Genomic DNA, 26,402 nt, shown 5'->3' on the forward strand with positions numbered 1-26,402 from the left:
GGGAGCCCCACCCAGGAGCCCTTTGGAGGGATGCCTCACTTGGGGCCAGGCTAACCCGAGGCCCCTGCTTATCCTAGCCCCCCTCAACCTCCCGACACGGGAGGAATACTTTTCTCCTAAGTCTACCCGGGACATTTTTTAGGGTGCCCGGAGAGAACTTTCCTCTCCACCGTGGCCCCCGTGTGGTGAAGATCAACATAAGTTGTTTGGGGAAAAAAAAATTTATTAAAAAATTCTATTATTTTACCTTCTTCTGTAAGATTTGTTGGCTCAGGACCTCAAAAGAGGGAAGAGGGCTTAGCACCATTGGGATTTCAGGGCCAGGAGGGTTAGAGAGAGGGGATCCATCCCATGCCATCAAAGCGCTTCTTGCTGGCTGGAGCCCGTGTGTATGCTGCTCCCCGACGATGAGAAGCTCAAGACTGAGGAAGAGGGGTGTTTGCGGAGCCCCAGGCAGGCCAGGTGAAATCTGACAGCCAAGAGTAGGGGCTGACATCACCTCACCTCCCCATTTGTCCCAGAGAGGCAGCTACAGCCCACCCTGGGTTGTCTGGCCCCTGAGGAGCTAACCCTGGGGAAGGCCTGCAGCCTGGTTAACAGCTCCCTCGCAGGCCCTGTTCCTTCAGGAGGGAAGAGCATTTCTCACCTCACCCTGCAAGGAGAAATAACAGACATCCACGGTCACAGCCAGCCCAAACATGGCTTTGGGCAAATCTGAAAAAGGCACCTCTTCCTCAGGGGAACCCAGCCCCACAGCACAGCAAACACCTTAGCAAGCGGAGCCTAAGGCTGAATTTCAGCTCACACTGGCCCCGTTGGCTGAGTGCCTTTGTGCAGTGTGCAGCCTAACCCTACAGGTCAATGTTCTCTTTCCCATGGCTGCTGCAAGGTGGGATGGACCAGGTCAGAGAAGCAGTCCTGCAAGCAGGTTAGAAGAGAGACTGAGGTCCTAGGGTGACCAGAGGGACAAGAGTCCCAAGTTGGGGTGTCCTTCTGGCTTGAGGTATGACCAGAAGCTTCATCTTTCCAGTGTGTGAAGGGGAGACTGAGGGGAAGGAAAAAGCTCGACTAAGAAGGACTTGGGATGGAGCCTAGGAGTGAGTCTCACCAGAGCAACCTGGGGAGAAGGTGGATGGTTTACATTTAGGATTAAGAAGCTACCTTGGGGGGTGGGAGTGGCAAGAGAGGGGACCCAGATGCCAGCGCTCAGACGGGAGGGGTGCTGAGGTTCTGTGACTCTGGCCGGGCAAGTCAGAAGGCTGGCCAGGAGAGGAGGCAGAAACAGGAAGGAGTGGACACTGAAGGCCTGAGGCAGGCCGACTTTGGATAGTGTGTGGGGTGGGTGGGGAGATAGTGAAAACGGCTAGCTAGTCAGGAACCTGGGGAGCTCTGGGTCGGGGGTCTCCCAGGTGCCTGTGTCAGGCTGACTTTGAGGAGGCTAGCTACTGGGACCAGGGGGCCAAGAGCTCTGATGGAGGACGAGCTGCTGGGGGCTGGGCAGGGCAAGGGAGGGTGCTGGGAAATCAGATGCAGGCCGTCCAGGTCACAGAATTATCGTTGTGAAATATTCATGGGCCTTCGGTCCGGATTCTATTTCAGAACAGTGAAAGCAAGAGGAGTGTGTGAGCCTCAGGAAGAAACCTACAGCAAAGCCTCTTTCCACCACCCCACCCCCACCAGCCCAGACAGACCCACGGACGCCCATCACGTGCACACCCACGCTCACACGCTCTCTCTCACACACTCACACAATGCAGAGCTATGGAGCACGTGCAGGCAGGCTGACACCCACGGGTCCCACAGACAGGCAGATGTACCCCAAATACCGGCGTGCACGCATAGCCGCACGGCCACCGAAACAGGACTCCGTGCACCGACCACCTCCAGAGATCTCACTGGCACAGACCCCCAGCGTCTCCAAACAACTCAGAGTCACAGCCTTGAACCCCACACCCTGAAACAGGAGGGGCTGTTAAGACCGTCCAGTCCAACCGCCGGTGCTCTGATGGGGAAACTGAGGCCCAGAGAGGGGAAGGGATTTGTCCAAGACTCCCCACCCTGGAAGGAAACAAAGCATCGTTCACCTCGACCCACATTCTGCATTGTCTGCCAGGCCCCCCCGGCTGGCTGTGCTTAACTCCTCTCTCTAATGTCCTGTGTCGGCTCACTTACCCAGTTCTGTCTCAACCCACCCCTTCCTTTCCATCCCCCCACCACCTCCCTGCTTCATCTCCTCATTACCTCATGCCTAGAATACAGAAGAAAATAGCAATAACCTCCTCTCTGGCTTTCCTACATCCAGCCTCTCCCTCCCACCCAGCCTGCCCATGGTGGCCAGATTCATCTGACCAAAATTTGCATTATGTCCTTATGTCACTCAGAAACCTACAATGCGTCGTTACTGCCTACAGGTTACAGATAAAATGCCTTAGCAGAGCATCAAAGACCCTTCAGAGTCTGGTGCCAACTGCCTTTCTAGCCTTTTCTCTCATGGCCTCACCCCAAATCCTCACTCTTAAAAAGCTAGAATGATTGGATCATGCACTTGAAACCCACAAAGCTCAAAGTTCCTCAATCTCCCCCAAAGTAGGAACGCTTCTCCCCCGCTCCTCAGATTCCAGACTCCAGACCCCTTCTCCAAGGCCCAGTCTGCACCTCTCTGACCTTCTCAGTGGGAGTTCTTTGACTGTCCTTCAAAGCTGCAGCAGAGAGGCTCGGGCTCAGGCTACCTCGAAGCAGACGGCTGCCCCCCACTGGCCACCTTGGGAATCACAGACAGGCTTCTGTCAACGTGAACTGAACGTGAGCAGCCAGCCGCCTGGGGAGAGGAACAGGAGAAGGACGCCAGATGACGGCCTTTATAAGCCCTTAAGCCTCTAAGGTTCTTACACTCAGTAGGGGGAAGGGTTCTCAGCCCTGCTCTCTGAGCTGCTGGCTCCTGACTTTAGATCCTGATCCATGAGAGAACCCCTCTCCTCTGAAATACAAAGATTTGCAGGACACTGCTGAAGGGAAGTTTGCCCACCAGCCTCTGAGAGGCCACAAGGCCGGGTACAGTCCAGGTGGCAGACCCAAGGTCCGGCTGGGGTCAGGTTTCTACATGAATTTTTAATACGTCCAGCCAGACCTGTCAGATGTTCCGAAACCTGAGCATCTCTTTTCGTTCCTGTACATGATGCCCTTCCCCATCCCCATTGCCCCTGGGGCGGGGGGCAGGGAGGACAGGCCAGGGACGTGTACCAGTGGCGTCTGGAGAAACGATTCGGGGGAAGTGGAAGGCGAATGACCTAGTTATTCTCCCACTTACTGTGTGACCTGCAACAACTTACTTAACCTCTCTGAATGCCCGTTGTGTTTTTTGTCTTTCGTTTGTTTGTGATCTGGGGGCAATACCGGCTGCTTAAATTGAGCTGTTGTGGGGAATAAGTACAATACCCCCCTGGAAAGGTGACCTACATGGTTGCTGTTGTCCCCTTTCCTCAAGTCCGGCTTCCCTCCTCCGTTTCCTTCCAACACCAGAGGTGCCTCTTGCCCCTTTCTTTTGGAGGCGGGGACTCTGGCTGGGCCTGCCACTCTCCCCCAGTGACCCTGTGGCCTTCCTAGAAACTTCAGATGAAGTGGCAAAAAGGAAAGGAAGTGAGAAGGAGAGGCCAGGCTGGTGGAGTAAGAGAGGAAGATGGTCCAGCTGAGGGGAAGGGGCAGACGGGAAGCAGAAGACCCTACTCAGAGAGAGAAGAGCCAGGTGCAGGCCTCTTTCTTTCTTTCTTTCTTTCTTTCTTTCTTTCTCTCCCTTTCTCCTTCTTTCCTTCCTTCCCTCCTTCTGGCACCTTCTCCACGGCTGGTGGGGTCACGCCAGAAGCCAGAATGGCCATTCTGAGCAGAGGTGAGGTCAGGAGCATGGAGACAGGTTTGGAAGTGGGGGGCTGTTGAAGGAAGCTGGCCCAGTCTTTCCAGCACACCAACTCCCTGCCAGTGTTTCTAAAAACGAGGGTCTTTTCCATCTGATTTAGGTGGGAAGTTGCTAAAGTGCAGCTTCCGTAGCCCCCCAGGCCTGCTGAATCGGATTACTGGGGGGGGGACCCTAGAACTGTGTGTGTGTATGGGGGGGTCACCAAGCATCCTAAGGGTTGAGAAACACCTGAAAGGTGGGGGGAGGGGCAGGGGAGAGGCCGCAGACAGGGGAGGAAGCAAAGGGAGAAAAGTTAGATACCCCCTCCTCCACCCCAGACACACTTGGTGGAAATAACAGACAACACTCCAGAGGGGAGGAGGCTGTTGCCAGGGATGGGGAATAAAGGATGGAGGAGTCAGAGGGAGGTCGCGGAGACCCACAGGGGAGGGGACACTGCAGCAGTGAGACCCGGAGACCCACAGGGGTGGGGACGCTGCAGCAGTGAGACCCAAGGTAAGCAGCCACAAGCGGAAACAGACACTTGCAAGGTGTTCCCCACCCTCGTGGCGATTTGAGACCCCGGACCTCTGGACGTGGGATGTGGACACGCCAGAAGAGTCTTCTCGGTTTCTGGGGTGGGGGCTCAGGCAGGAAGCCTCGCCTGCAGGGACGCGCGGCCCTCCCGGGAGGCCACCACACAGACGTGAGGATACTCACCCATCAGTCCCGAGCCAGAGCCCTCCCCTCCCCTCCCCTCGGAACTGGGCTCGGGTCCCGCACCCGCCTGACCTTCTCCCTCCCTCCACCCCCCCAGCCCCCGGTCCCAGCTCATCTGCATAAAGTTCCAATTAACACGTTTTCCCTCAGCTATTTACGATCCCTGAACTCGCTCCCAGCTCGGGAGCTGGCTTCCCGCCGCCCCCTCGCCCCTCGGAGTGCGGCCCCCGTAACCCTAGCGCCCTGGGCAGCTCGAGGCGGCCTTGACCCCCACGGGCCGGGCCCGCGCCAGAGGGGGGCCAGGGATAAGGGGCGCGCCCTGGGGCGGCGGGCGGTGCAGCCGGGGGCCGCCGCAGGCCAGAGGCCAGGCTCTCCGGGAAAAGGCCGACGCTACCCCCCTCTTCCTGGGAAGAGATGGGGAGGGGGGCTTCTCCTGGGAGACTCAGGGCGTCGAAATTCCTCGTTCCTCATCCTCCGGCCCCCGCACCCCTCCTTCCCCCCCCCCCACCCCCCGCCTCGTACCCTCTCCCCTCCCCAGCCATCTGTTCCACTCGGCAGCGCCGCGACAAACACGGCTCCAGCTCGCTTCCGCCCCTGCCCAGCCCCCTCCCCAAGCTCTCCACCCCTCCCCCGGGAGGCCGGGATTTCTGCCGGCAACGCCCACCCCGTCCGAAGCCCCAGCTGGGCTTCGGCCGACGTCTGGACCCACTCCTTCCGTCTGGGCATCTGTGGGGGTGCAGATAACGCTTGCAAGGGTGGGGGTCGGGAAGGCATGAGATCTCAAAGGAGGGCAGTGCAAGCCAGCGTAGGAATCTGGGGGTCGAGGCCCGGGAAGGACCCACCCGTGGGGAGGCTGTGTGTGGGGAGGGGTGTGGGGGGCTCCCTTCCAGGCTCGCAGCCCCCTCCCACCTCTTCCATCGCATCCCGGACACAGCCCCGCAGCGCCGCCTGCTGGGCACACCCATCCCCCGGCCCACATACCTTGCTTCCTCTTCCAGCCAGCACCCGGGGCGGGTGGGATCCATCGCTCGCGATCGCGCCCGATCGCCCTCCACCAGATTACTTGGAAAGTCAAGGCGCGGGATGGTGAGCAGTGAGACCCAGGTAGGCCCTCCGGGAACCCGCCCAACCCGTTGGTGGGTGCTGTCCAATTCTGGTTTAGAATGTTGCAAAAAGGGAACTGTGTTAGAAGCCAGGAGTCTGGGCTACAGCAGCCAGGGATCTGCTATGTGACTTTGTCAAGTCTCCAGACCCCTCTGGACGTGTTTTCTCATCTATGAAATGGGTGGATTAGTCTGTTCCATTAACTTCTAAAGATAATTTAGGACAAAGAGGCAGTTCATCTGTGATACTGTCTTCAGCACTAACATTTGAGGGTTCTCCAAAGTTACACACACACACACACACACACACACACACACACACACACCCGCGGGTGGATTGGGGTGGGGGAGATGAGCAAGGTTTTTGAGGTCACTCTCAGCCCTGTGAGGACAGCTGGGCTGGGCTGAGAAGCTTGGGACCTCCTTTCTGTCCCTAACCACCCTGGCAGGCCTGTGGTTAGGACTCAGCAGTCAGAGTGTCCAAGTTTCAAGCTCAGTTCCACACCTACCAACCGTGTGCCCTTGGTCTTGTGCTTTAACCTGTCTGGGCTTTCCTTAACCTACAAAAACATTGTGAAGACACTAACCTCTTGGGCTATAGTTAGGACGAAATGAGATAACCTGTGAAGTACAGGCAGATTCTCAACAAATGTCAGCGCCCCTCCCTGCACCACCACCCCCCCCCCTGCCCCCGCTCCATTCTGTGACTTGCTCTAGCCTCTAAGGCTGCTGTCCCAGGGACATAAAGAGGTGTCGGCCTGGAATAAAAAAGGTGGAAGTTCCTGGAGGGTCCCTCATTCTCAAAGATGGTGTCTTTACCTTTGTGATTTTAAAGCCTCATTTCGATGTTAAAAATAAGTATAAATATAGTAGAAAGTGGAGCTCAAAATTTGCATAAGTTTTAAGATAAAACAGGAGACTATAAAAAAGTGTAAATTTCAACAAACCTCCAGCATTCTAAGGGATTATTTCTAAAGCATCCTGCCCCGATCCCCCTGTACAGACAAAAGCAACCTCCTGGCTGTACCTCAAACCATGGGAAATGGGGGAGCAGGAGCAGAGGGCAGGATGTGGGCTCCCTCCAGACACTAAGGGCAGGGATGGTTAAGCAGAGGGAGGTGAGGCAGACAGCCAGAGGTGGACAGGCTGGCACTTCAGGTGTCCTACTTAATGCCCAGCCAAGCCTGGGTGGGGGAGAGGGATGGGAGTGTGGGAAAACACGCCCCCCCCCAACAAAGATACAGGCACACACCAGCCAGTCTCTCACTTCCCTTTTTATTTCCTCTAAGACCTACAAAAGGCAGTACCAGGGAGGGAACCTGCCCTCCGGCCCTGAAGGGGCTTACCCACCCCCCCAATACCCCATCCAGGACACAGCCACCACCTCAGGCCCCTTTCCTCGAGGGGAAGGTTGTTTCGTCCACCCACACACATTCACACGCACGTGCACACAAACACGTACACGTGCATGTGTACGCATGCCCACTCTCTGGGCGTCGCATAGCTAGAACCCTAGGGGTAACCTATTTGTTGATCCCACAAGCCGTCAGGAAGCACCAGGAGGTGGGCCCCTAGGATGAAGGCCCAGAGGCAAGACAGCCCGCATCCTGGTCTCCTCCAATCTGAGGAGAAAGAAGGCCCAATCCTTCTAGCACAGGGCTGTCTTCAGTCAATGGAGCATTATTGCTTTGGGGAAAATTTTTTTTAGTTCTTTTTTTTTTTTTTCCTTTTAGCAAGTCCCTACAAAAATAGAACTTCTCTTGGTATTTATAAATCCACGGCCCAGCTCTGTGCGTATGTTACAGGTAGAAAAGCCATATGAGGCATTGCTGGAAGCCGAGCTATCCCAGCTTGAGTGGCGGGGCCCGGGCTGTGGACGGACTGGTGACTGCAGGGCGGCCCGCCGACAGTGAAGCTTCTTGTCCTCCCGCTTTTAGGTAATTTGGCCTTAAAAGTACCTGGGGTGTCGTCTGTTGGGGAATTGCCCTCGGCAGGCCCCCTGGGAAAAGAACCATTAGGGAAGAAAATAAGGTTCTGCAAGGAATTGAGCGGCTTTACGTTTAGCCCTTGCCGTCCCCTGTGGAGACTCCTCCATTTGCAGGAAGGATGGCCTCTGCATTTGCCAGCAAAGAGGGCCTGTAAAGGAGAGACAAATGGATCTGAAAGCCCCACTCGGGCAACTAAGGAGTGTATCTCTGGGCACAGGAGACTTCAACCCCTAGGCCCACCTGGCCCCCCGGAGGCATTCCAGATGGTGACTGAACCTAGTCGGTTCAGGTACAGAATGGTTCCTTAGTTCCTAGGTGCATTGTCTCTCTGAGAATGTGTGAGGCATGGGTTTCTAAGGCCCTATCGGCCCCTTCCCGGCACCTCGGACCGAGGCAAACACATTGTTCTTCTGGCCTCTTGTGGTTAGGAGGTCATGTCCCCGTAACTGTTCCACTTGAGGCGTCGAGAAATGGAGGGCCTTTCACGAGAACAGCAAAGCAAATGCTTTGTAGATTATAGATAAACGCAGATGCATAATGGAATAAGGTAAGAAATTAATCAATAATCAAAGGGTATGCGGGAACTTTACGAGAAAATCGCCATGTTATTTCTTAAAGGTTGACTACACGTAGGAACATTTTTAAAATTAGGCGATGTTAGAAACGCATAGATGACATATGCTCCAAGGAAATCACTAGCACACATATCATGCCACGTTTGCTACAATAAATCGGCCAGTTCAACCCACTGCTGTTGTCTGTGTCCGTTTTTATTTTAGTTTTTTATTCTAGTTTTGTTTTATTTTCACTTTTTCGCCGACGCCATTCATCCTTCGGGAACCCCTGGGCCCGCTGGAGCCGGACTCCGGCAAGGCGTTCCCTTTGGTAGCTCAGGCCTTGGCCTGTCATCCGGGTCCCTTGGCTGCAGGGGTCTAGGCAGTCACCTCGGAGCTTCCAAGCACCTTCTTTGGGCCCTCCCAGTCGGTGGCGTACTCCCTCTGGAGCTGGGCACGGTAGTAGAAGAGGTAAGAAGGCAGCAGGAATCCCAGGAGTGAGAATAACAGGAGGCCCAGATTCACCTTTAGGGCAAGGAGAAAGACAAGAGTCAAACAGGTACCCGCTTCCCCCCATCACCCGCAAGGGCCCTCCCGTTTAACCTTCAGCAGAGAGGAGAAGGCAGCCATTTGTACTCAGGTCCTGGGCCACAATGATAAATATAGCTAGTGCTTCCAGTGTTCAGTCACTGTTCCACCAATATCTCATTTAACGTTCAACGGGCTCATAAGGTTTCTTAGCCTAGTTGGAACCCTGGCTGAGGCTGGTGCCCACACCAGCTGGCGCCCTCTGGGGAGCTACTGAGGCAGTCTGGGCTACTTCCTGACGTGGAAGCTTCTGGGCTGGGAACCATGACCTCTGAGGATGCTGACAAGGGGATCCCATTGCGGGTGCTGAGAAGAGACTCGAAGGCAGTTAAAGGAGCCAAGGCACACAGCCGGAGGACAGGAGGCCCAGGGCAGTGGCCTTCACGTGCAGTGGGCCTCGGTCCACACCTGGCTCTGCCTTTCTCACTGTGTGACTTTGGGCAAATCACCATGACTCTAAAGTCCCGCCTCAGGGCTGTCAGTACCTGGTGAGCATTCACTAAAGGGTGGCTACGCTTTCTCCATCATTCTTGTGGGAGAAAGGTTACGGGACAGGTGGCCCCACAGGGCAGACAGAAGGTCAGCTTTAGGGAGGCAGATGTCGGTTCTGGGTAAGGAAAAGCCCTTCTGACCATACCAATGGCTGCTGCCCCGTCACTGAGGGTGTTGACAGGGTTTGTTGGAACCCCTTTCCAGAGGTGCTGGAGAAAGGATCCATGCACTAGGTGAAACTGGACTGCATCAGAGCTAGGCCACTTCACAAGGCACCCGGAGGCTTAGCACAAAGATACTCCTGGGCCCAGGGTGAGGGATGCTGATGCGGCTGGCTGGGGAATCTGTATTTTTAACGCGCTGTGACGGGTTGTGATGGACAGCCAGCTGGGGAGCCCCCAGATCGGAGACCTTCAGTCTGAGAGATGAGTGAGGGATTCTGTCACCTCGAAGCCCCTCCCCCTCAGCCCCCTGGAAAGGGGCTCCTGCTCTCCACCCCCACGCCACCCGCAGTTCTCACCCAGAAGGGCTCTCCTTTCAAGGGTCCCACCATGGCCATGAAAAGCGGCTGCTGGAGCAGGGCAAACACAGCACTGATGAGGGACTGCAGACCCGTCAGCGTCCCAAAGTGGTTGGACGGGAACCTGTCAAGGAGAGGTAGGCCAGTTAGGACGGGCACGTGGTCCTCTCCAGTCCAGCCCCCTGTGCCAGCCCCCCCCCCGCCCCCAGGTTAGGCGGGCAGGGTGGAACTTAAGAGCCTCTTTGCAGGGCACCTGGGTGGCTCAGTCAATTAAGCATCCGACTCCTGATTTCGGCTCAGGTCGCGATCTCACAGTTTGTGAGTTCGAGCCCCACATCGGGCTCTGTGCAGACAGTGTGGAGCCTACTTGGGATTCTCTCTCTCTCTCACTTGCTCTCTGCCCCTCCCCCACTTGTGCGCACACACGCCCACTCTCTCTCCCTCCCTGTCTCCAAATAAATAAATAAATAAATAAACTTTAATTAATTAAAAAAAAAAAGCCTCTTCGCCTGTGCTTTCTGGACTCTGGCCTCAAAGCTGTGTGCTGCGGCTTCGGGGCCACTAAGCTGGCTTCTGCCAACTACTATCTGTGTGATAACAGCAAGTTATGCAATCTCTCGGAGACCCACTTCCTCCACTAATAACCGAGATAGCACTGACCTCGCTGGGCGGTTCATTTATTCTTTTGACAAGGATTCACTGAGTTCCCACGTGCCAGGTGCCATTCTAAGGTGCAAGCACATTCAGCACTGAACCGAACCCTCGTAGAGGTGGCTTTCTGGTGGGGCCGGTGTCAGTCGGACAACGAGCAAGATACACACATAGATTGTTGGCTGGTGACGGGAGCCAAGGAGAGAGGTAGGGTGGAGAAAGCAGGTGGGGGCGTCCAGGGGGCTGCCACCGTGGACAGGATGGCCAGCAGAGGCCTCACTGACAAGGGGACCCTGGGTACGGACCTGGAGAAGGTGAGGTAACTGTGGGCCCTGCAGCTATCTGGAGGGAGACTGTGCTAGAAAGAGGGAACAGGAAGTGCAAATGGCCTAAGTAGGGGACACACTTGGGGTTTCTGAGAAATGAAGAGGCCGCAGCAGAGTGAGAGAAGGGGGAAGGGGGGTGAAGAGAGCAGACAGGGCCCGGGGTGGGGGAGGGGGGAGCTAGACCTTGTAGGGCCTGTTAAGCCATAACAAAGCCTCTGGCTTTTTCTCAGACACAAGGCAGGAAGCCATGGAGTGACAGAAAAAGACTTATGTCCCAGCAGGTGTCTCCAGCCCCTGTGTTAAAAATAGACCAAGGGAGGGGGCACCTGGGTGGCTCTGTCGGTTAAGCATCAGACTCTTGGTTTCAGCTCAGGTCATGACTTCATGGTTTGTGAGTTTGAGCCCCGCATCAGGCCCCGTGCTCACAGCACAGAGCCTGCTTGGGATTCTCTCTCTCCCACTCTCTCTGCCCCTCCCTTGCCCGCTCTGTCTCTCTCAAAATAAATAAATAAACTTAAATAGACCGAGGGAGGCGAGAGCAGATGCAGGGACCCGGCCAGGAGCTGCTTCGCCCAGCCAGGGCAGGGGGGTGGCGGTGGAGACAAGGAGAGGGTCACATTCGGGGTCTGTGGACAGCGGGACCGCAGAGGACTAGACATGGAGTGTGAGGAAGGGAAGAGCCAAGGCTCACTCCAAGGCTCCGGCTCGAGCAGGTGAAGGAGACGGGCTGCCCTCTGCTGACCCTGGCCAGGTGTCCTGCACCACGCCTGCCATTGAAGAAGCCCCTGGTAACGGTGACAACTGTCACTGCCATTGCTCATTACGCACCCCGGGGAGTCCCTCAGCAGCACTGGCAGTGGAAACCAAAAGGGTGAGGGGAGAGGGAACCGGGGGCTGCTCCAGATGGAGCGGAGAGTCATAAGGCAGGCTGCAATCTGGAAATTTCTAAAGGGCTGATGGGGGAGAGAGGAGAGCAGACATAGGACCAAGGCACGTGGTGGGGGTGGGGGGGGAGGCTCAGTTGGTTAAGCGTCCGACTTCGGCTCGGGTCATGATCTCACGGTTCCTGAGATCGAGCGCTGCGTTTGGGCTCTCTGCTGTCAGCACGGAGCCGGTTTCGGATCCTCTGTCTCCTTCTCTTTCTGCCCCTCCCCAGCTTGTTCTCTCTTTCTCTCTTTCTCAAAATAAATAAACTTTAAAAAAAAAAAAAAGAAGGAGGAGAAGGAGGAGAAGGAGAAGAATCCTGGCTTCCTCTAAGGGAGGATCCCCTGGCGGCAGGCTACCTTTGAAGAGGCAGGGACCCCACCACCCGAGATGAGATGCCGATGCCGGGAGAGGGCAGCCCCACCACCAGCCCACCAGGCGGCCTCCCAGCTCCCCCACCAACTCCAAGAGGTCAGCACTCCTGGGAGGCAGCGGAGAGGGGCATGACGGGGTGGGCGGGGCCATTTCGACTCTGCTCGGGGATTCTTCGGGTTTGGGGGAGGAAGCAGCTGACTCACACTGCAGCGTAGAGGCTCCCACAGGCTGAGTGGAAGAAACCTCGAACCACGGTGTGCAGGATAAAGGTCACGTACTGAAACCAAGAAGAGAGAGGGAAGAGGTGAGAGCAGGTGTGGAGGCCCGAGGCAGGATGGGGAGGGTGGCGGGCGACACGAAGCCGCGCGGAGCCCTTGCCCACCCGATCCCCAGAATACCGCCCCCCCCGGGGGGGACCCAGAGACCCAGAAGACAGACCCAGAGGACAAGAACCTGGCTTCCTGGAAGGCAGGCATGGGGCAAAATGGCCCTTCGGAGGGGTCCTGGGAGGCAGGGAGACGGGGGAGGACAGAGGTGGGTACCTGGAGGTGTAAGCTATTGATGAGGCAGGTGACGCCAAACCCCACCAGCAGAAAGTTGGTCAGGGTGAAGGCGTTGATGGCATTGGTGATCTTCTGGATCTTGCGGTAGCGCGGTCTGGCCGACTTGGTGGCGACCCCATCCCTGAGGAGAACAGGATGTCACCGGCTGCTGCCTCCACGTCCCCAGCAGCTGCCTGGTTCCCCGCCTGGCCTTCCCCTCTTCTCCCGGGCCTCTACCGCAGGGGTGACAAAGGCAGCAAACCACTTCCCCAGCCCTGTGTTCCTCAAAGCGTGGCTCCCCCACCTTTTACCCCAGCATCACCTCGGGGCTTTCTTTAAAATGCAGATTCCAGGCTCCCACCCCAGAATCTCAGAGGCTGGGCCCAGGAAGCTGCATTCTGACAAACAGCCCAGGCACGTCTCGTGCACACTGAATCCTGAGAATCAAGGATAGGAAGGAAGGTGGCGAACCGGAAGCTCTGACGCCGTCTCCAATCGGACACCTCTACGGAAGCATCTCTGCCCATCAGCCTGGACAAAAGTAGATGCCACTCCGGGGACAGCAGATTGGCCCCGGACTATCCAGCAGGCCCCTCCCTGGCACACTCCAGGGGAGAGGCCAGCAGGCCGAGATGCTCATCTATCCTAGACAGATGACCCTGCCATCAGGAGCCATAGGCAGGGTGCCCGGGCTGGAGTACCAATGCTGGGGAGGGAAGCCACGAGATTGTTCCTTAGCTGCCTTCTCTCCTGTCCTCTCAGGACAAACAGGAACTATTTAGATTAACACAGAAAGAACCCAGAAGACCCGGGTTCAAGACCCAATTGTGGTCTCCAGCCAACAAGATGGGCCTCATTGGCCCCACCTCCTGCTACCCATGTCCTGTGTAGTCCCCTCCTACACTGTACCAGTTACTCTGGACGACCCACAGAATACGACAGAAACAATGGAATGTCACTGGTGAGATTTCGCTGTGAAGGACACAGAAGCTTCTGTCTTTGCCTCCCTCCCTTAGACCCCTTGCTGGGGGAAGCTGTTCTGTGGTGAGCAGCCTTCGGGACAGACCCAGGTGGAGAGGAGCCAAACCTCCTGCCAAGAGCCACCTGAGTGAGCTCAGGAACAGATTCTCTGACCTCGGTCAATATCTCAGATATCTGTAGGCCTGGCCGACAGCTAGAGAGCCTGCGGTGGTCTGAATGACTGTGTCCCCCCGAAATTCACATGATAAAATCCTCATGCCCAACATGGCAGTATTAGGCGGTGGGGGTCTTGGCGGGTGATTAAATCACGAGGGGAAAGCCCTCATCATGGGATTCGTGCCTTTATAAAGGAGGCCCCACGGAGCTCCCTATTCCTTAGGCCATGTGAGGACACAGCAAGAAGATAGCCGCCCAGAAGAAGGTCCTCGGTCAACCACTGGCTCCCTGATCTGAGGCTTCCAGGCTCCAGAACGGTAATAAGTAAGCGTCTATTGTTTTTAAGCCACCCAGTGTGTGGTGTTTTGTTACACCAGCCCAAACAGACTCAGACAGACAGACCCTGAGCCAGAACGCCCAGCTAAGTCATTCCCAGATTCCTGACTCAGAAACTATACGAGACAAGAAACGTTAGCTGTTTAAAGATGCCCAGCTTTGGGGCTAATCTGTGATACAGCAATAGATGTCTGATATTCCAACTCTCTCTCTTTCTAGCCATAAGAAGGCTTTTGAGTATACCCTTTACAACATAGGTTCCGGAACATGCTACTACGAGCTGTGCGATCTTGGGTAAGTTGCTTAACCTTTCTGCGTGTCAGCTTTGTGAAGTGAGGATAACATACCTCCCTCAGAGAGCTGTTGTAGGACTCCGTAAGACAATGCAAGGTGCCTAGTGCACGGTCAGCACTTGACCTCAGCTATCCTTATGATCAAGTGAGCTATGCCCACCTTAGCCTTAGTTTCCTCATCTGTAAAATGGGGAGATAGTCCTGCTCTCCCAGGGCTCTCGGGAGAAGGAAATGAGAAGCCGGCTGTGAAAGCACATGAAAAACAAAAAGCTGCCACCATCCCTATACAGGTCACCTGGCGTTTCCGAGGGCACTGCCCTCAGTGGGGGCGTCCACACAGTCCTTGATCCGCCAGTCCATGATGTAGCCAATGAGGGGGCAGGTGAGAAGGCACAACAGCTGCATGGCCCCAAAGATGGAGGAGTAGAACCCAACTGGGCAGGACGGGAAGAGAAGTGGAGTCAGGAGCTGGCACGAGCAATGCCAGCAGCCCGGTGGGCACTGTCACCCACTTCCGGTGTAGGAGAAGCAGGGCCAGAATAGCCCCCCTCTGGCCCCCAGATTCTCAGATGCCCCAAATGCCCAGAGTTACAAGGCTGGGCCCAGGCTCCCTGTGGAGTGGGCACCAGTGGGGCGGGAGTGGGCCAGGCCCCCAACTTCTATCCCCCTACCTGTCTCTGCCGCCCGTTTTCTCAGGATGTCCGTCTCTGTTGGGGGGTGGGGAGAGAAGCCAGAGTGAGAGGAGCCCGCCAGGGTGACCCTCCTGTGCCCCCAGCCCCCAGTGGGCTCAGCAGCACCTCACCATGCTCCTGACCACCAGTCACGAGGTACTCCAGCATCTTGTTCATGGCGGCCATGTAGAAGATGACCCTCAGCTGGGTCATGCCCATGGTGAGAAGGCTCCACAGGAAAATGGGGGAACAGAGGCTCTGGCGGAAGGGGACAGACTCTGGAGAGACAGCAGAGGGCGCCCCTGAGCCCCAGATCTTCCTTTTCCCTCCAACTGTCCCAGCTGATGCAGTTCTAGAGGGGCTCAGCCACTCACTGTGTGACTCTCAGGGGATTGGTTCCTTCAGAAACGAGGGCTCAGATTCACTGGCCTCCAAGTTCTTGCCCAGTTTAATACTGATCTCAACAGAACGTTTTCAGCTGCCCGCTGGGTGTATACCTTGGTGTGGTAATAACTCTAGCTACTATTTATTAAGCACCTTCCCATTTACCAAAAGTGAACAACAACCCTGTCCTCAGCACGTTCTGCAGATGAGGAAATTGACCCAATGACTTGCTCAAGCTCACAGGGCTGGAAGCTGCAGGTCGGCTGGACTCAGCTCATGGCTGCCACCACTCTGCCACGGGAGACTCCGCGGGGGTGGGGGTGGGGGGGTCATACCCTCACGACGCACAGCCTTGTGCCATTTACAGAGCTGCCATATCCACGGCTCCGTTTAAGCCTCACAGCTAACTTCCCCCTCCAGTGTGCATGATGACTGCTAGTTTCAGAGATAAGGAAAGCCAGAACAGGCTTAAGTGATCTGCCCAAGTCACACGGCCTGCAACTGGGGAGCCGGACTCCCCATCTCCTGACTCCAAGGCAGGTGCACCTGCCGATCATCTGGGAGCTGACACCTTGGGAAGCGGCTCAGGCAGGTGGCTGCAGATCCTCTTCCAGCCAGCAGGGGGAGCCAGCCAGCCGGGCGCTGGAGGGCCTCGCAGCTGGCTCAACCTGGCGGCACCTGATGCAAGGGGCTCAGAGGCTGTAAGGAACCCTGATGAAACCAACCGTCCCACAGGCCTGGAGATCCTGCCCCATTCTGGAAGCTCCTCCCCCACTCCTTCATGCAGGAATCCAACAGAGTACCCCCGAGTCTGAACTTGTAGAGTTCTCTGAGCTCTGATTTCCCCTCATTCTGTAAATGGGGATCAAACCTCACCTATTTACATCATGGGGTGTTGGGTATAGAGCACAAGGGGAGAGAACGAGTGCTCACTAATAAGCATGAGGACCCACCCCACCTGTCACCCAAGGCTGGCCCCTTGACCAGACACTCACTTTCAGGAGAGCTTTCTGAGATGCCACGAACATCCTGGGATGAGATGAAGACTTCAGCCCCGTCCTCCAGGCTGGGGGCCTTCTGGCTCAGCCGCTGGCCCACAATGGTCACATGGGTGTAGAAGCGGTCACCTGTCACCTTGTGATCAAGGGCCAGTCCGCTGAGCTTGATCTTCTTCCTGCCAGCAGCCGGGCCAGGGAATGTGGGAACCAGCCACGCAGAGCCCACCCTCGACAGTCTGCCCAAGGGGTCCATCCCAGTCTGCCCTAGGGGTGCTGCACAACCCTTTACCTGGCACTGGCTGACATGCCCACTGACAAGCTGCCTAGTGCAGGCTCGCATCTGTCACTCGGAGCCTGGGCCAGGGGCCAGCTTTAGCACCCAGTAAGTGAAGGGTGGGCGAGTCCTTTTTCACTTGGGCTGTTGCCATGGAGGCAGCATTAAGAATTCAGACTCTGGAGGGGAGCCTGGGTGGCTCAGTTGGTTAAGCATTCCACTTTGGCTGAGGTCACGATCTCATCGTTGGTGAGTTCGAGCCCCATGTCGGGCTTTGTGCTGACAGCTCGGAGCCTGGAGCCTGCTTTGGATTCTCTGTCTCCCTCTCTCTGCCCCACCCCTGCTTGCACTCTGTCTGGGTCTCTCAAAATTGAATAAATGTTAAAAAAATTAAAAAAAAAAAAAGAATTCAGACTCTGGAGGGGTGCCTGGATGGCTCTGTTGGTTAAGCGTTCAACTTCGGCTCAGGTCATGATCTCACGGTTTTTGAGTTTGAGCCCCACGTTGAGCTGTGTGCTGACAGCTCAGATTCTGTGTCTCCCTCTCTCCCTGCCCCTCCCCCACTCCGTCCCTCCCTCTCTCTCTCAAAAATAAATAAGCATTAAAAAAAACTTTTTTTTATTAATGTTTATTTATTTTTGAGAGACAGAGTGTGAGCGGGGGAGGGGCAGAGAGAGAAAGACAGAATCTGAAGAGGCTCCAGGCTCTGAGCCGTCAGCACAGAGCCCAACGCAGGGCTTGAACTCAAGCCATGAGATCATGACCTGAGCTGAAGTCGGACGCTCAACTGACTGAGCCACCCAGGCGCTCCAAAAAAACTTTTTTAATAAAAACAAACAAACAAACAAACAAACAAAAAACCAAAGAATTCAGACTCTGGAGTCAGAGAGCCTGGTTCCAATCTTTAATTTGCCCGCTTCAGTGGTTGGACTTTAGGAAAGTCACTTTGTTCCCTGAACTTTTGTTATGAATGGAGTTAATAAAAGAGCCCACTAACAGGACTGTGGAGGGTGGTAGGACTGCTAAGCACAGGGCCTGGCCCGCAGCAGACACTCAAATATCAGCTTTTTGACAGGCTTCCTTGTGGAACATCTCCCCTGACCCCTCTGAACTGATAGGGGGTGGAGAAAAGTCAGCATTCAGGCTGTCCTACAAAGGGTGGGGTATTTGAGTCTTTGTATCCCCCTCCTGGGACCATATGACACATGGCACTGTTGCTGGGGTCCCTCCTACTCTGTTCCCATCCTCCAAACTCAGAAAGAATAACAGTGGCGGTGTTTTGACCGCCCGTTATGTGCCACTTCTACTCAAACGCTTGTCGGTGGGGAGGATCACGCCCATTGTACAGATGAGAAAGCAGAGGCCAAAGCTGATTCTGTCCATTGTATTACCGCCCCCCACTCCCCACCCACCCCTCCCTCCACGGGGAGGGGAGTCCCCCTCGTCACACAGCCCTCCACAGCCACTCACGTATAGTTGACTTCCTCGGGAGCAGGAAAGGCTTCGCTGGGCCAGTTGAGGGCACAGTTCAGAAAGATGAGGCAGGCCAGGCCCGACCACGTGAACATGATGACCATGAAGGACACGCCAGCATCATAGATCAGCTGTGGAAGGAGGGGCAGGCCCATGGGCCACCTGGTCTCACCTCTCCCAGCCCAAGGCAGAGCCCAGGCCTCAGAGACCCTAGACAAGGTCTCTTCTACCCCATTCCTTGCACCTGATTTGCAGATGGGAAGTGGAGGCCGGAAGTTAAGAGACCCAGGAGACCACCATCCTCTCCCCTTTTCACCCCAGCCCCCTAACGAGACGTGAAGTAATCCCACCCACCCACCCCCGGGTGCTGAAGGTCTTTGGAATGTCAATTATTATCAGAAAAGGACACACAAGCCTGCCTGTGACTCCACGCACATGTTGGCTTCCACACAAAAATGCCATTGCATTTTATGTACAAAAGAGAAAAAGTAATGCTCTAGGTTTACCAGGCCTGTGTGTATCTTGCCCCTTCCTGGCACGTTCCCTGAGGGAAAGACAAACCCGACCCAGAAGCCTTATCTCACTTTTCACAGGTGTTCCCAGGGAGGACAACTGGGAGCGTGGGCGTGTGCGCATGTGTGCAAAGAGCGCTGCCCAAGGCCTTCCAACCCAAGTGGGCTGGGAACTGATTGGGATTCTGTGCCAATGCGTCAGCCCTCTACTGGGGAAGCCAGGTACCTAGAGATGGTGTCCCTGCTCTTGTCCTCCCTGCCTGGGGCGACTGACATCTGCCCCCTCCTCAGGCTCCTGCCCAGAGCTCCAGTGCTGCCTGGGAAAATTTCTGCTCCTCCTCAGCCTTGGGCCTTGAGGCTCTCTTCTTCTCTGGGGGACAGGACAGAGCTTCAAAGAACCACATCTCCAAGTGAGTGGGTGTTAAGATCTGCCTCCTCAAACCCCTCCCACCCTCCATACCTGCTGCTACCTGAACAACTGATGGCCACTCCCACCCCTGCACTCTCAAACTCCTTTGGGGGCACCCAGCAAGTGCCTCCTAAACAAACTTCACCGCCCATGGTGGAATCTGAAGGGCATCCTATGGCCCAGTTGAAAGCACGCTTTGTTATCATTTGATATCAGAGGAAGGCGTGAGGCCGCAAGCTTGCCCCCAAGCTAGAACTCAGGCCTTCCGGTTCTAATTCTGCCAGGCTGATTTGTTCAGGCTGTAGCCTGATATGGACTAACTTCATGACCTTGGACCAAGGCAACAAGCCTGTCCAGGGCAGGTGAAGGAAAGAAATGTGGCTGGAAAAGTGGTTGAGGCCAGAGAGATCAAGGGCACTGAATGTCTGTAAAGAGGATGGAGGGACTTGATTCTGTCAGTGAAGCAGGGCAGGTGTGTGAGCCAGGCCTCCAACTAAAATCATTCTGGAAGTCACGTGAAGGACAGACCAGAGAGGGGAAAGGTCCGAGGCAGGGAGACCAGCTGGGAAGGCTTGAGCTAGCCCCGAAGAGAGGACGAAGGCCTGGCCTAGGATGGCAGGAAAGGAAAGGAGGCAAGCAGGGAGACCCATCGGCCAGCGGCAATGCCTGGGCCCCTCCCATGACACGTCAGTGCTTGCCCCACGGTGGTGGGGACTGACCTCTGCCTGGCAGGAACAACGGTTCCCAGGCATGCCAGCCACTCACCCAACGCCACCTAGTTTCTCTAGGCAAAAAGAAGACCCAGGTGACCTCACTGGTCCCCCGCCCCAAACAGGTCCAATACCTTGATTCCCGGGAACGTGATGGCAGAAGAGGCGTAGGAGCCGATCATGAGGGCCATGAACGTAGATCGCAGGTTCCCAAACATGTTGGGCAGCTGAGGGCGGGAAGCAGTACCAGTAAGCTGAAGGACCCTGACACTGCCCAGGGGACCCCTGGCCCAGTCAATGGGACTAAGCCTCGATGCACCCCACCCCGCAGCCCTCAAAGTGAGCTCCAGGAACACCAGCCTCAGGAGAGGCAACAGAAAAGCTCAAAGGCAAAATCACGGGAAACTGGCTAACACCCTCCCTCCCACAGACTCCCAATGCACTTGAGCATCTCAACGGTTCCCAAAAGTGCCCTCAAAGAACACTTTTGTCAATTCCGCTCGAGCCCAGGGTTTCCCAAGTTAGTTGTTCGTGGAGCCCTTCTATTTTGTGACGCCTCTTAATAACCCACGGAATGGGTGTTTAAGAAAAACTGATCTAGTGCAACTCATTTGACAGATAAGAAAACTGAGGCCCAGTGAGGGAAAGAAATGTACTCAAGTTCACAGAGCTCCTTAATGACTTTCTCCCCTGTTCTGGCAACCCCGGCTCTATCCCAGACCCCAAGGCTGTGACCATGGCTGGCTCTGTAATGAGCCCTCCTGGGTGGCCCCAAAGGCCCCAAAGGCACAAGTCACGGGAGGTGCCAGGGAGGGAAGGACGGATGTAAAGGAGGGGGCAGGGGCAGGCCAGGTGACCAGGAGAAGTGGCTCTGACGTGCACAGCAGGCCAAGAATCGCCACCAGTAGAGAACTGATCATATGTTCTGCTCTCCGGCCTGAGCCAGGCCCTCCGGGGAGGAGAAAGCAAAGTCATGCTGCCCTTTGTGTACATCCCCCTCTGGCCCCACCGTCCCCCCCCCCCCACCAGGTCAACAGAGCCCATAGCTGGGAAAGGCCTTAGATGCCACCCAACACTTCAATCCTCTCCACAGAGGAGAAAACCCGCAGAGAGCTGAGTCCTCCACCAACTTCCAAGCGGTTGTGAAAAGGGGGTGGGACCAGGCTGACCCCCGCTGGGGTAGAGGTTTCCCAGGCACCTGGTATCTGCAAGGCACGCTGCCAAGGACACCAGGGAAAGTGCCAGGGAGAGCTGCCCGGACCCCTGGCACCCCCGCCCCAGGGTCTCGGGGCGCTTGTCTCGGCCCAGCAGGGCGGCGCCGGGGTGGGGGGGAGGGCACGAGGCCGGCCGGGCTAACGGGGGCGAGGGGCTGGGCAGCACTGGAGGTCCTGGCTCGGGTCTGTCTTGGCGGGCGAGGGCAGAGGCCCGGGGCGGGGGCGGGGCAGGCGCCGGGCCCTGCCATTGGCTGGAGATTATTGGCTGCGGGGCAGGGGGAGGAGCGGCGGGCGGGCGGCGGGCGCAGAGCCTAGGCCGGCAGGGGCAGGGTCCGAGGTTGCGCACCGCGCAGCGCGGGACAGGGCACAGAGGAGAAAAGGGATCTAGGGCCCCAGCCAAGCTGCACAGCGTGGAGAAGGGGCTTCGCGGGGGGGGGAGGGGGGCGGGGAGGAAGGGATCCGCTTCCTTGGAGAGTTGTGAAACGTCCCGGGCTGGAATTAAAGGCGGCTGCTGGGTGAGGTGAAATTCAGCCAAAAACACCCAGTTTGGCGGTCAGGACGGGTCAGGGCGGCCCTCATCCGAGATAAACAGCCCCGAGGCTGGCCCAGCCAGGAACCCCTCCCCCACCACACACTCATCAGCCTTTAACCCTTACACTCACATACAGAGACACACACACTTAGAGCAACACACACACAAAGCCACACACATTTGCAGGAGGCTGAGTCATGTGGAAAAAGCTGTTTCTGTAGGTCCAGCACGGTCAAGTGTCGGCAATTTGACGTGGCTTAACCTAATACCCTCAGGAACACATTCACCTGTGCACGCCCTTGCCCATCTAGAGCATCACACACACACGCACACACACGCACACGCTGCTCCTACCGTGTCACTATCTGCCACACTGCCCGGCTTTCTTTTCTTTCCAGCACTTCCGACTACTGACAGCATTTATTAGTTTACTTGTTTGGAGAAGGCTGCCTCTTCGCCCAACCCCGGAACGGAAGTTCCAGAAAGGTGAGGAAGTCGGCAGTTCTGTTTGTGCTGTCCCCCCCAGCGCCTAGAACCGAGGCCAGCAGACATTGTGTGCTGGGGACACACGCACCCCCCAACACCCACACTCCCACATGGCGTCACATCCCCACGGACACAGCCTCACGTCCACCCTCAGCGGCAGCCTGCACACGCCTCTGCTCTGGGTCCACTGGCTCCTCCGTCACCCGCTGTCCCCCTCACTCTCCTCTACTCCCACCCCCACGCCAGGGTGCCCTCCTGCCAAGCGGGGCCTGTCACACTCACCGTGAGTGAAGAGAACGTTAAGCAGATGCCACCAAAGCCATTCAGGGACAGCGCCAGGAATATCAACGGAGACAGAACTGGGAAGGGGAGAGCGATGGGTCAGGGCATTTGGGGGGCTGTGGGAGGCCAAGGGCAGGAGCCGGGATGGCAGGCGATCTGCCTTCATCCCACTCATTCTTTTCCTGTGGGCGGCGAGAGGTCAAACGACTCACCTCTGGTGTCCCGAGAGGCCAGGGCCATGAGGGCGCAGGACGCGGCGAAGCTGGCACTGTGGAGACCCAGGGAAGGAGAAGGGGTTGCCCGCGAACACCCTGAGCCTCCCCTCACCCCTGCAGCACCAGCCTTGCCTTCCTGCCCCCCCCCTCACCTGCCAACCAGCCGCGTGGGCCGGGGGCCAAAGCGGTCCATGAGGATCCCCAGCGGCAGGGTCGTGGCGCTGAGCACGAAGGAGCCGATGGTGAAGCCCAGGTTGAGCATCTCTTCCTGGCGGTCACAGCTCAGCCACTCCCGCTGCTCATCCTGGGTGGTGTTGGTGGCGTTCTCAGCTGGGGAGGCAAGGGAGGGCTCAGCACGTGACAGCCGGGAGCAGCCGGGCGCAGGAGACAAAGGCCCGGGGTCCGGGGACCTGAGCTCAAGTCCCACGCTTAGGGCTCACTGCCAACCAGGCGACTTTGAGGATGGCCTAGAGTCACATCTACTCCGGTGAGGACTCGTCCTCAAGGTAAACTGCCCACTTGGAGTCGTGACAAGTTAATAAAAATGGTTAATGGTGAGGGAAGGAGGGTGATTCACTTCACTCAGTGCTCACTGAATCACGAGGTGGTTGCTCCCCTGCCCCCTCTCTGTTACCTAAGCATCACTGCCAAGGGCACACTCAGGGCGCACCAGAGGCAGACAGACCAGGGTCGAAATTGCCACCACCCGTACCAACTGGGCAACCTTGGACAAGTAACTCCCTCTCTTTGAGCCACAGGCCCTTAGCCTGTAAAAGGGAGCAGAAGATGCCTAAGCCAAAAGTTCCTTAGAAGATTCCGCGGGGGGTAGGGGGGGTGGGGGGGTGGGAGGCGCCGAGATGGCTCAGCCGGTGAAGCTTCCAACTTCAGCTCAGGTCATGATCTCATGGTTCATGAGTTCAAGCCCCACATCGGGCTCTCTGATGTCCATGCAGAGTCTGTGTCTGCCTCTCTCTCTCTCTCTCTCTCTCTCTCTCTCTCTTTCTGCAACTCCCCTGCACTCTCGTTCTCTCTCAAAAATAAATAAATGTTAAAAAAAAAAAAGAGTCAAGACTCTTGATCTCAGGCTCATGAGTTCAAACCCCACACTGGGCAGTGCTTCCGTTAAAAAAAAAAGGTGAAAAGTGACAGGTGCGATGAAGAGAACAAAACAGGAGGATGTGACGGTGCCTGAGTGCTAGGAGAGGAAGCACCCACCCTCCATGGTGACAATGACTCCTGACTTCAGATATCAGGAGCACACGCAGGCAGCAGAGGGGTGACGTGACCTGTGTGTTAACATAAGGAAGAACACGAGGAAGAAGTCTCAGATCCTGAGTGCTGGCCAACCAGGGCAGGAAACACCTTGGGCGATGGGGAGCTGCCAGGGAAGCCGGGGAGGGTGGCCAGGCCCGTGGAAGAAGCCTGCAGGGTTCAGGCTAGCCCCATCATTCAGTGATTGTCACCAGCACGGTTCAGTTCTCCACCAGGTCTGCCTGCACCGGATATCTGCTGTGTGCCAGGCACTGTGTTGGGACAGTGGGCAAAGCGGGAAGGAATGCAAAGATCATTTAGGCCACAGGCTGCAAACAGGCGACTGGCAGTGGCCCGCACCTGTGTTTTGCTTGGCGTGCAAATTTTAATTGGGTGCGGTTCAAAATCGGAAGTTATCCCATAAACGCGGCACCTGGGTGGCTCAGTTAACCAACTGATCAGACTCTTGATTTCGGCCCAGGGCATGATCTCGTGGTTCGTGAGTTCAAGCCCCGCATTGGGCTCTGTGCTGACAGTGCAGAGCCTGCTGGGGATTCTCTCTCCCGCTCTCTCTGCCCCTCCCCCACTCATGTGCTCTCATGCTTTCTCTCTCTCTCAAAAGAAATAAACATTAAAAAAAGGAGTTATCCCATAAAAATCTGGCTTCTCTTTAAGAAGTCGGAAAATCTGGCCATTGCTGGAGCTGAGTGGAGGTCACCCCTTTCTGCCAGGTCTTGCCCCCTTTAAGCCACCCAAGTCGTCACCTCTCTTTTACCCCCCAGACATTTGCCACCTTACACCTGCCTTACTTTATTATTAATATTATTATTATTAATTGATTATTATGAACTGCCTGGCCCAGTTGGCATCTGGGTTTGCAGCCCCTGAATTAGACACTGATTCTACCCCTCAGTCTTTCATCATCAAACGGCACCTTCCCTCACACAAGTCCTACTAGCTCTCGATTAATTAACACCTACTTTGTGCCAGGCTTTTTCATACGGTATCTGTTTCCATCCTCACAGCCTCCCTACCAAGTGAGTCCAATGACCCCCATCGTATAGATGGCGAGGCTCTGAGAAGCACAGCAATTCACAGCCACACAGCTTCTTACAGGAGGGCTTACACTCAAACTCAAGACCGTCTCCAAGGGCCAGCCCGATTCCGTCCACCCCAGGCCCCTCTGTCCTGAACACGGCGGCTCAGGACGCTTCCCGTGCCTGTGCTGGTGCTGGCGAGGAGACGTGTTCCTCCACTCATGGAGCGGGACAGCCCAGGGGCCTGCTAGCAGCTCAAAGTCAGTCAACGCATCCGTTGGTCTGGTTTATCCATCAGCCTCTTGTGAGTTTGACCAACACGAGCTGGCTCCTGAGGCCCCACCACTCTGCGTGGTTGGATAAAGCCAGACCCCTCGGATAAAGCCAGCCCAACATGCACTTAGAACTCTATCCACGCCAATTACAACAGAAGAGGTCTTTGAAATCCAACTGCCCCACTTTTATAGGCAAGTAACGTGACAGGGTGGGACAGGGAAAATGTACTGAGTTACTGATAGAGCTGAAGCCTTAGAAAAAAACCATGTTTCCCTAATTGTGGTATGCATAACTGGGGAACTCCGGATGAGTTAGGAGATGCAGGGAATGGAGTTTGATGTTTCACAGTTATTAGTCATTTCAATGTGTATCTGAAACACACATATAAATACATATGCGAATGTATTGGAAAAACACGCATATATATGTATGTATGTTGGAGACATGTATGTGTGTGTGTGTGTGTGTGTGTGTGTGTGTATTAGACACATATGTATGATGTATGTGTAAGTACAATCAAACCCAACATTCCGAGGATATTACGCTTTAAACTCAGGCCAATTTTTTTTTTATTTTTTTTTAACATTTATTTATTTTTGAGACAGAGAGAGACAGAGCATGAACGGGGGAGGGGCAGAGAGAGAGGGAGACACAGAATAGGAAACAGGCTCCAGGCTCCGAGCCATCAGCCCAGAGCCCGACGCGGGGCTCGAACTCACGGACCGCGAGATCGTGACCTGGCTGAAGTCGGACGCTCAACCGACTGAGCCACCCAGGCGCCCCTCAGGCCAATTTTTTTAAGTGGGTTGATGTAAAAGGAAGCATTAAGTCAATAGTTCCTAGGACAGAGGAAAGGTAAAATCATGAGGGTGAACTACAAGTGACAAGATCTGTGAAGCCCTGGAAAGCAGGACCACGGGCAAACATTCACCCCTGGAGCCACACAGAGCACATTCAAACCCTGGCTTCACTAGCCGTGCTGCTGAAACTCCGAGACTCTGTTATCCCATCTGTGAAATGGGATGGTGGTCAGCTGCAACCCCGAGAGGCTGGCTGGCTCCGAGGATTGCCGCGCGCGTGCACACACACACACTCACAAAATGATCCCATTCTCTGAGTCTCTAGGGATGGGGAGCCCCTCCTCAAGGCCTGAGGTTTCACTTTCCTGCAGCTGACAGTCAGGTTCACCAAAACATCTGTAGGATTGGGCTCTAGCTGGTTGTCCTGCCTATGGCAGGAC

At 55.9% G+C, this 26,402-nt stretch overlaps 1 protein-coding gene across 12 annotated transcripts in view; it reads right to left on the minus strand.

Annotated features, from left to right (window-relative positions):
* Positions 1-8,285: 8,285 nt before the first annotated feature.
* Positions 8,286-26,402, minus strand: part of SLC43A1 (solute carrier family 43 member 1) — a 32,870-nt gene continuing 14,753 nt past the window's right edge. For 11 of the 12 annotated variants that reach the window (XM_023239851.2, XM_006937328.5, XM_003993445.6 and 8 more), the window contains 13 exons: positions 22,751-22,928; positions 22,596-22,651; positions 22,384-22,460; positions 20,004-20,096; positions 18,236-18,369; positions 16,489-16,667; positions 15,241-15,387; positions 15,110-15,145; positions 14,734-14,872; positions 12,673-12,814; positions 12,334-12,407; positions 9,855-9,978; positions 8,286-8,779 (listed from right to left, as the gene is read on the minus strand). In XM_023239851.2, the coding sequence (XP_023095619.1) occupies positions 8,633-8,779; positions 9,855-9,978; positions 12,334-12,407; positions 12,673-12,814; positions 14,734-14,872; positions 15,110-15,145; positions 15,241-15,387; positions 16,489-16,667; positions 18,236-18,369; positions 20,004-20,096; positions 22,384-22,460; positions 22,596-22,651; positions 22,751-22,928 (1,526 nt within the window). In that variant the 3' untranslated portion in view covers positions 8,286-8,632. Of the gene's footprint in view, positions 8,780-9,854; positions 9,979-12,333; positions 12,408-12,672; positions 12,815-14,733; positions 14,873-15,109; positions 15,146-15,240; positions 15,388-16,488; positions 16,668-18,235; positions 18,370-20,003; positions 20,097-21,067; positions 21,347-22,383; positions 22,461-22,595; positions 22,652-22,750; positions 22,929-26,402 lie in introns of those variants that run through there. The other variant, XM_023239852.2, reaches the window with a different exon arrangement.

This window comes from Felis catus, chromosome D1, assembly GCF_018350175.1.
Source record: "Felis catus isolate Fca126 chromosome D1, F.catus_Fca126_mat1.0, whole genome shotgun sequence".
Lineage (NCBI taxonomy): Eukaryota > Metazoa > Chordata > Mammalia > Carnivora > Felidae > Felis > Felis catus.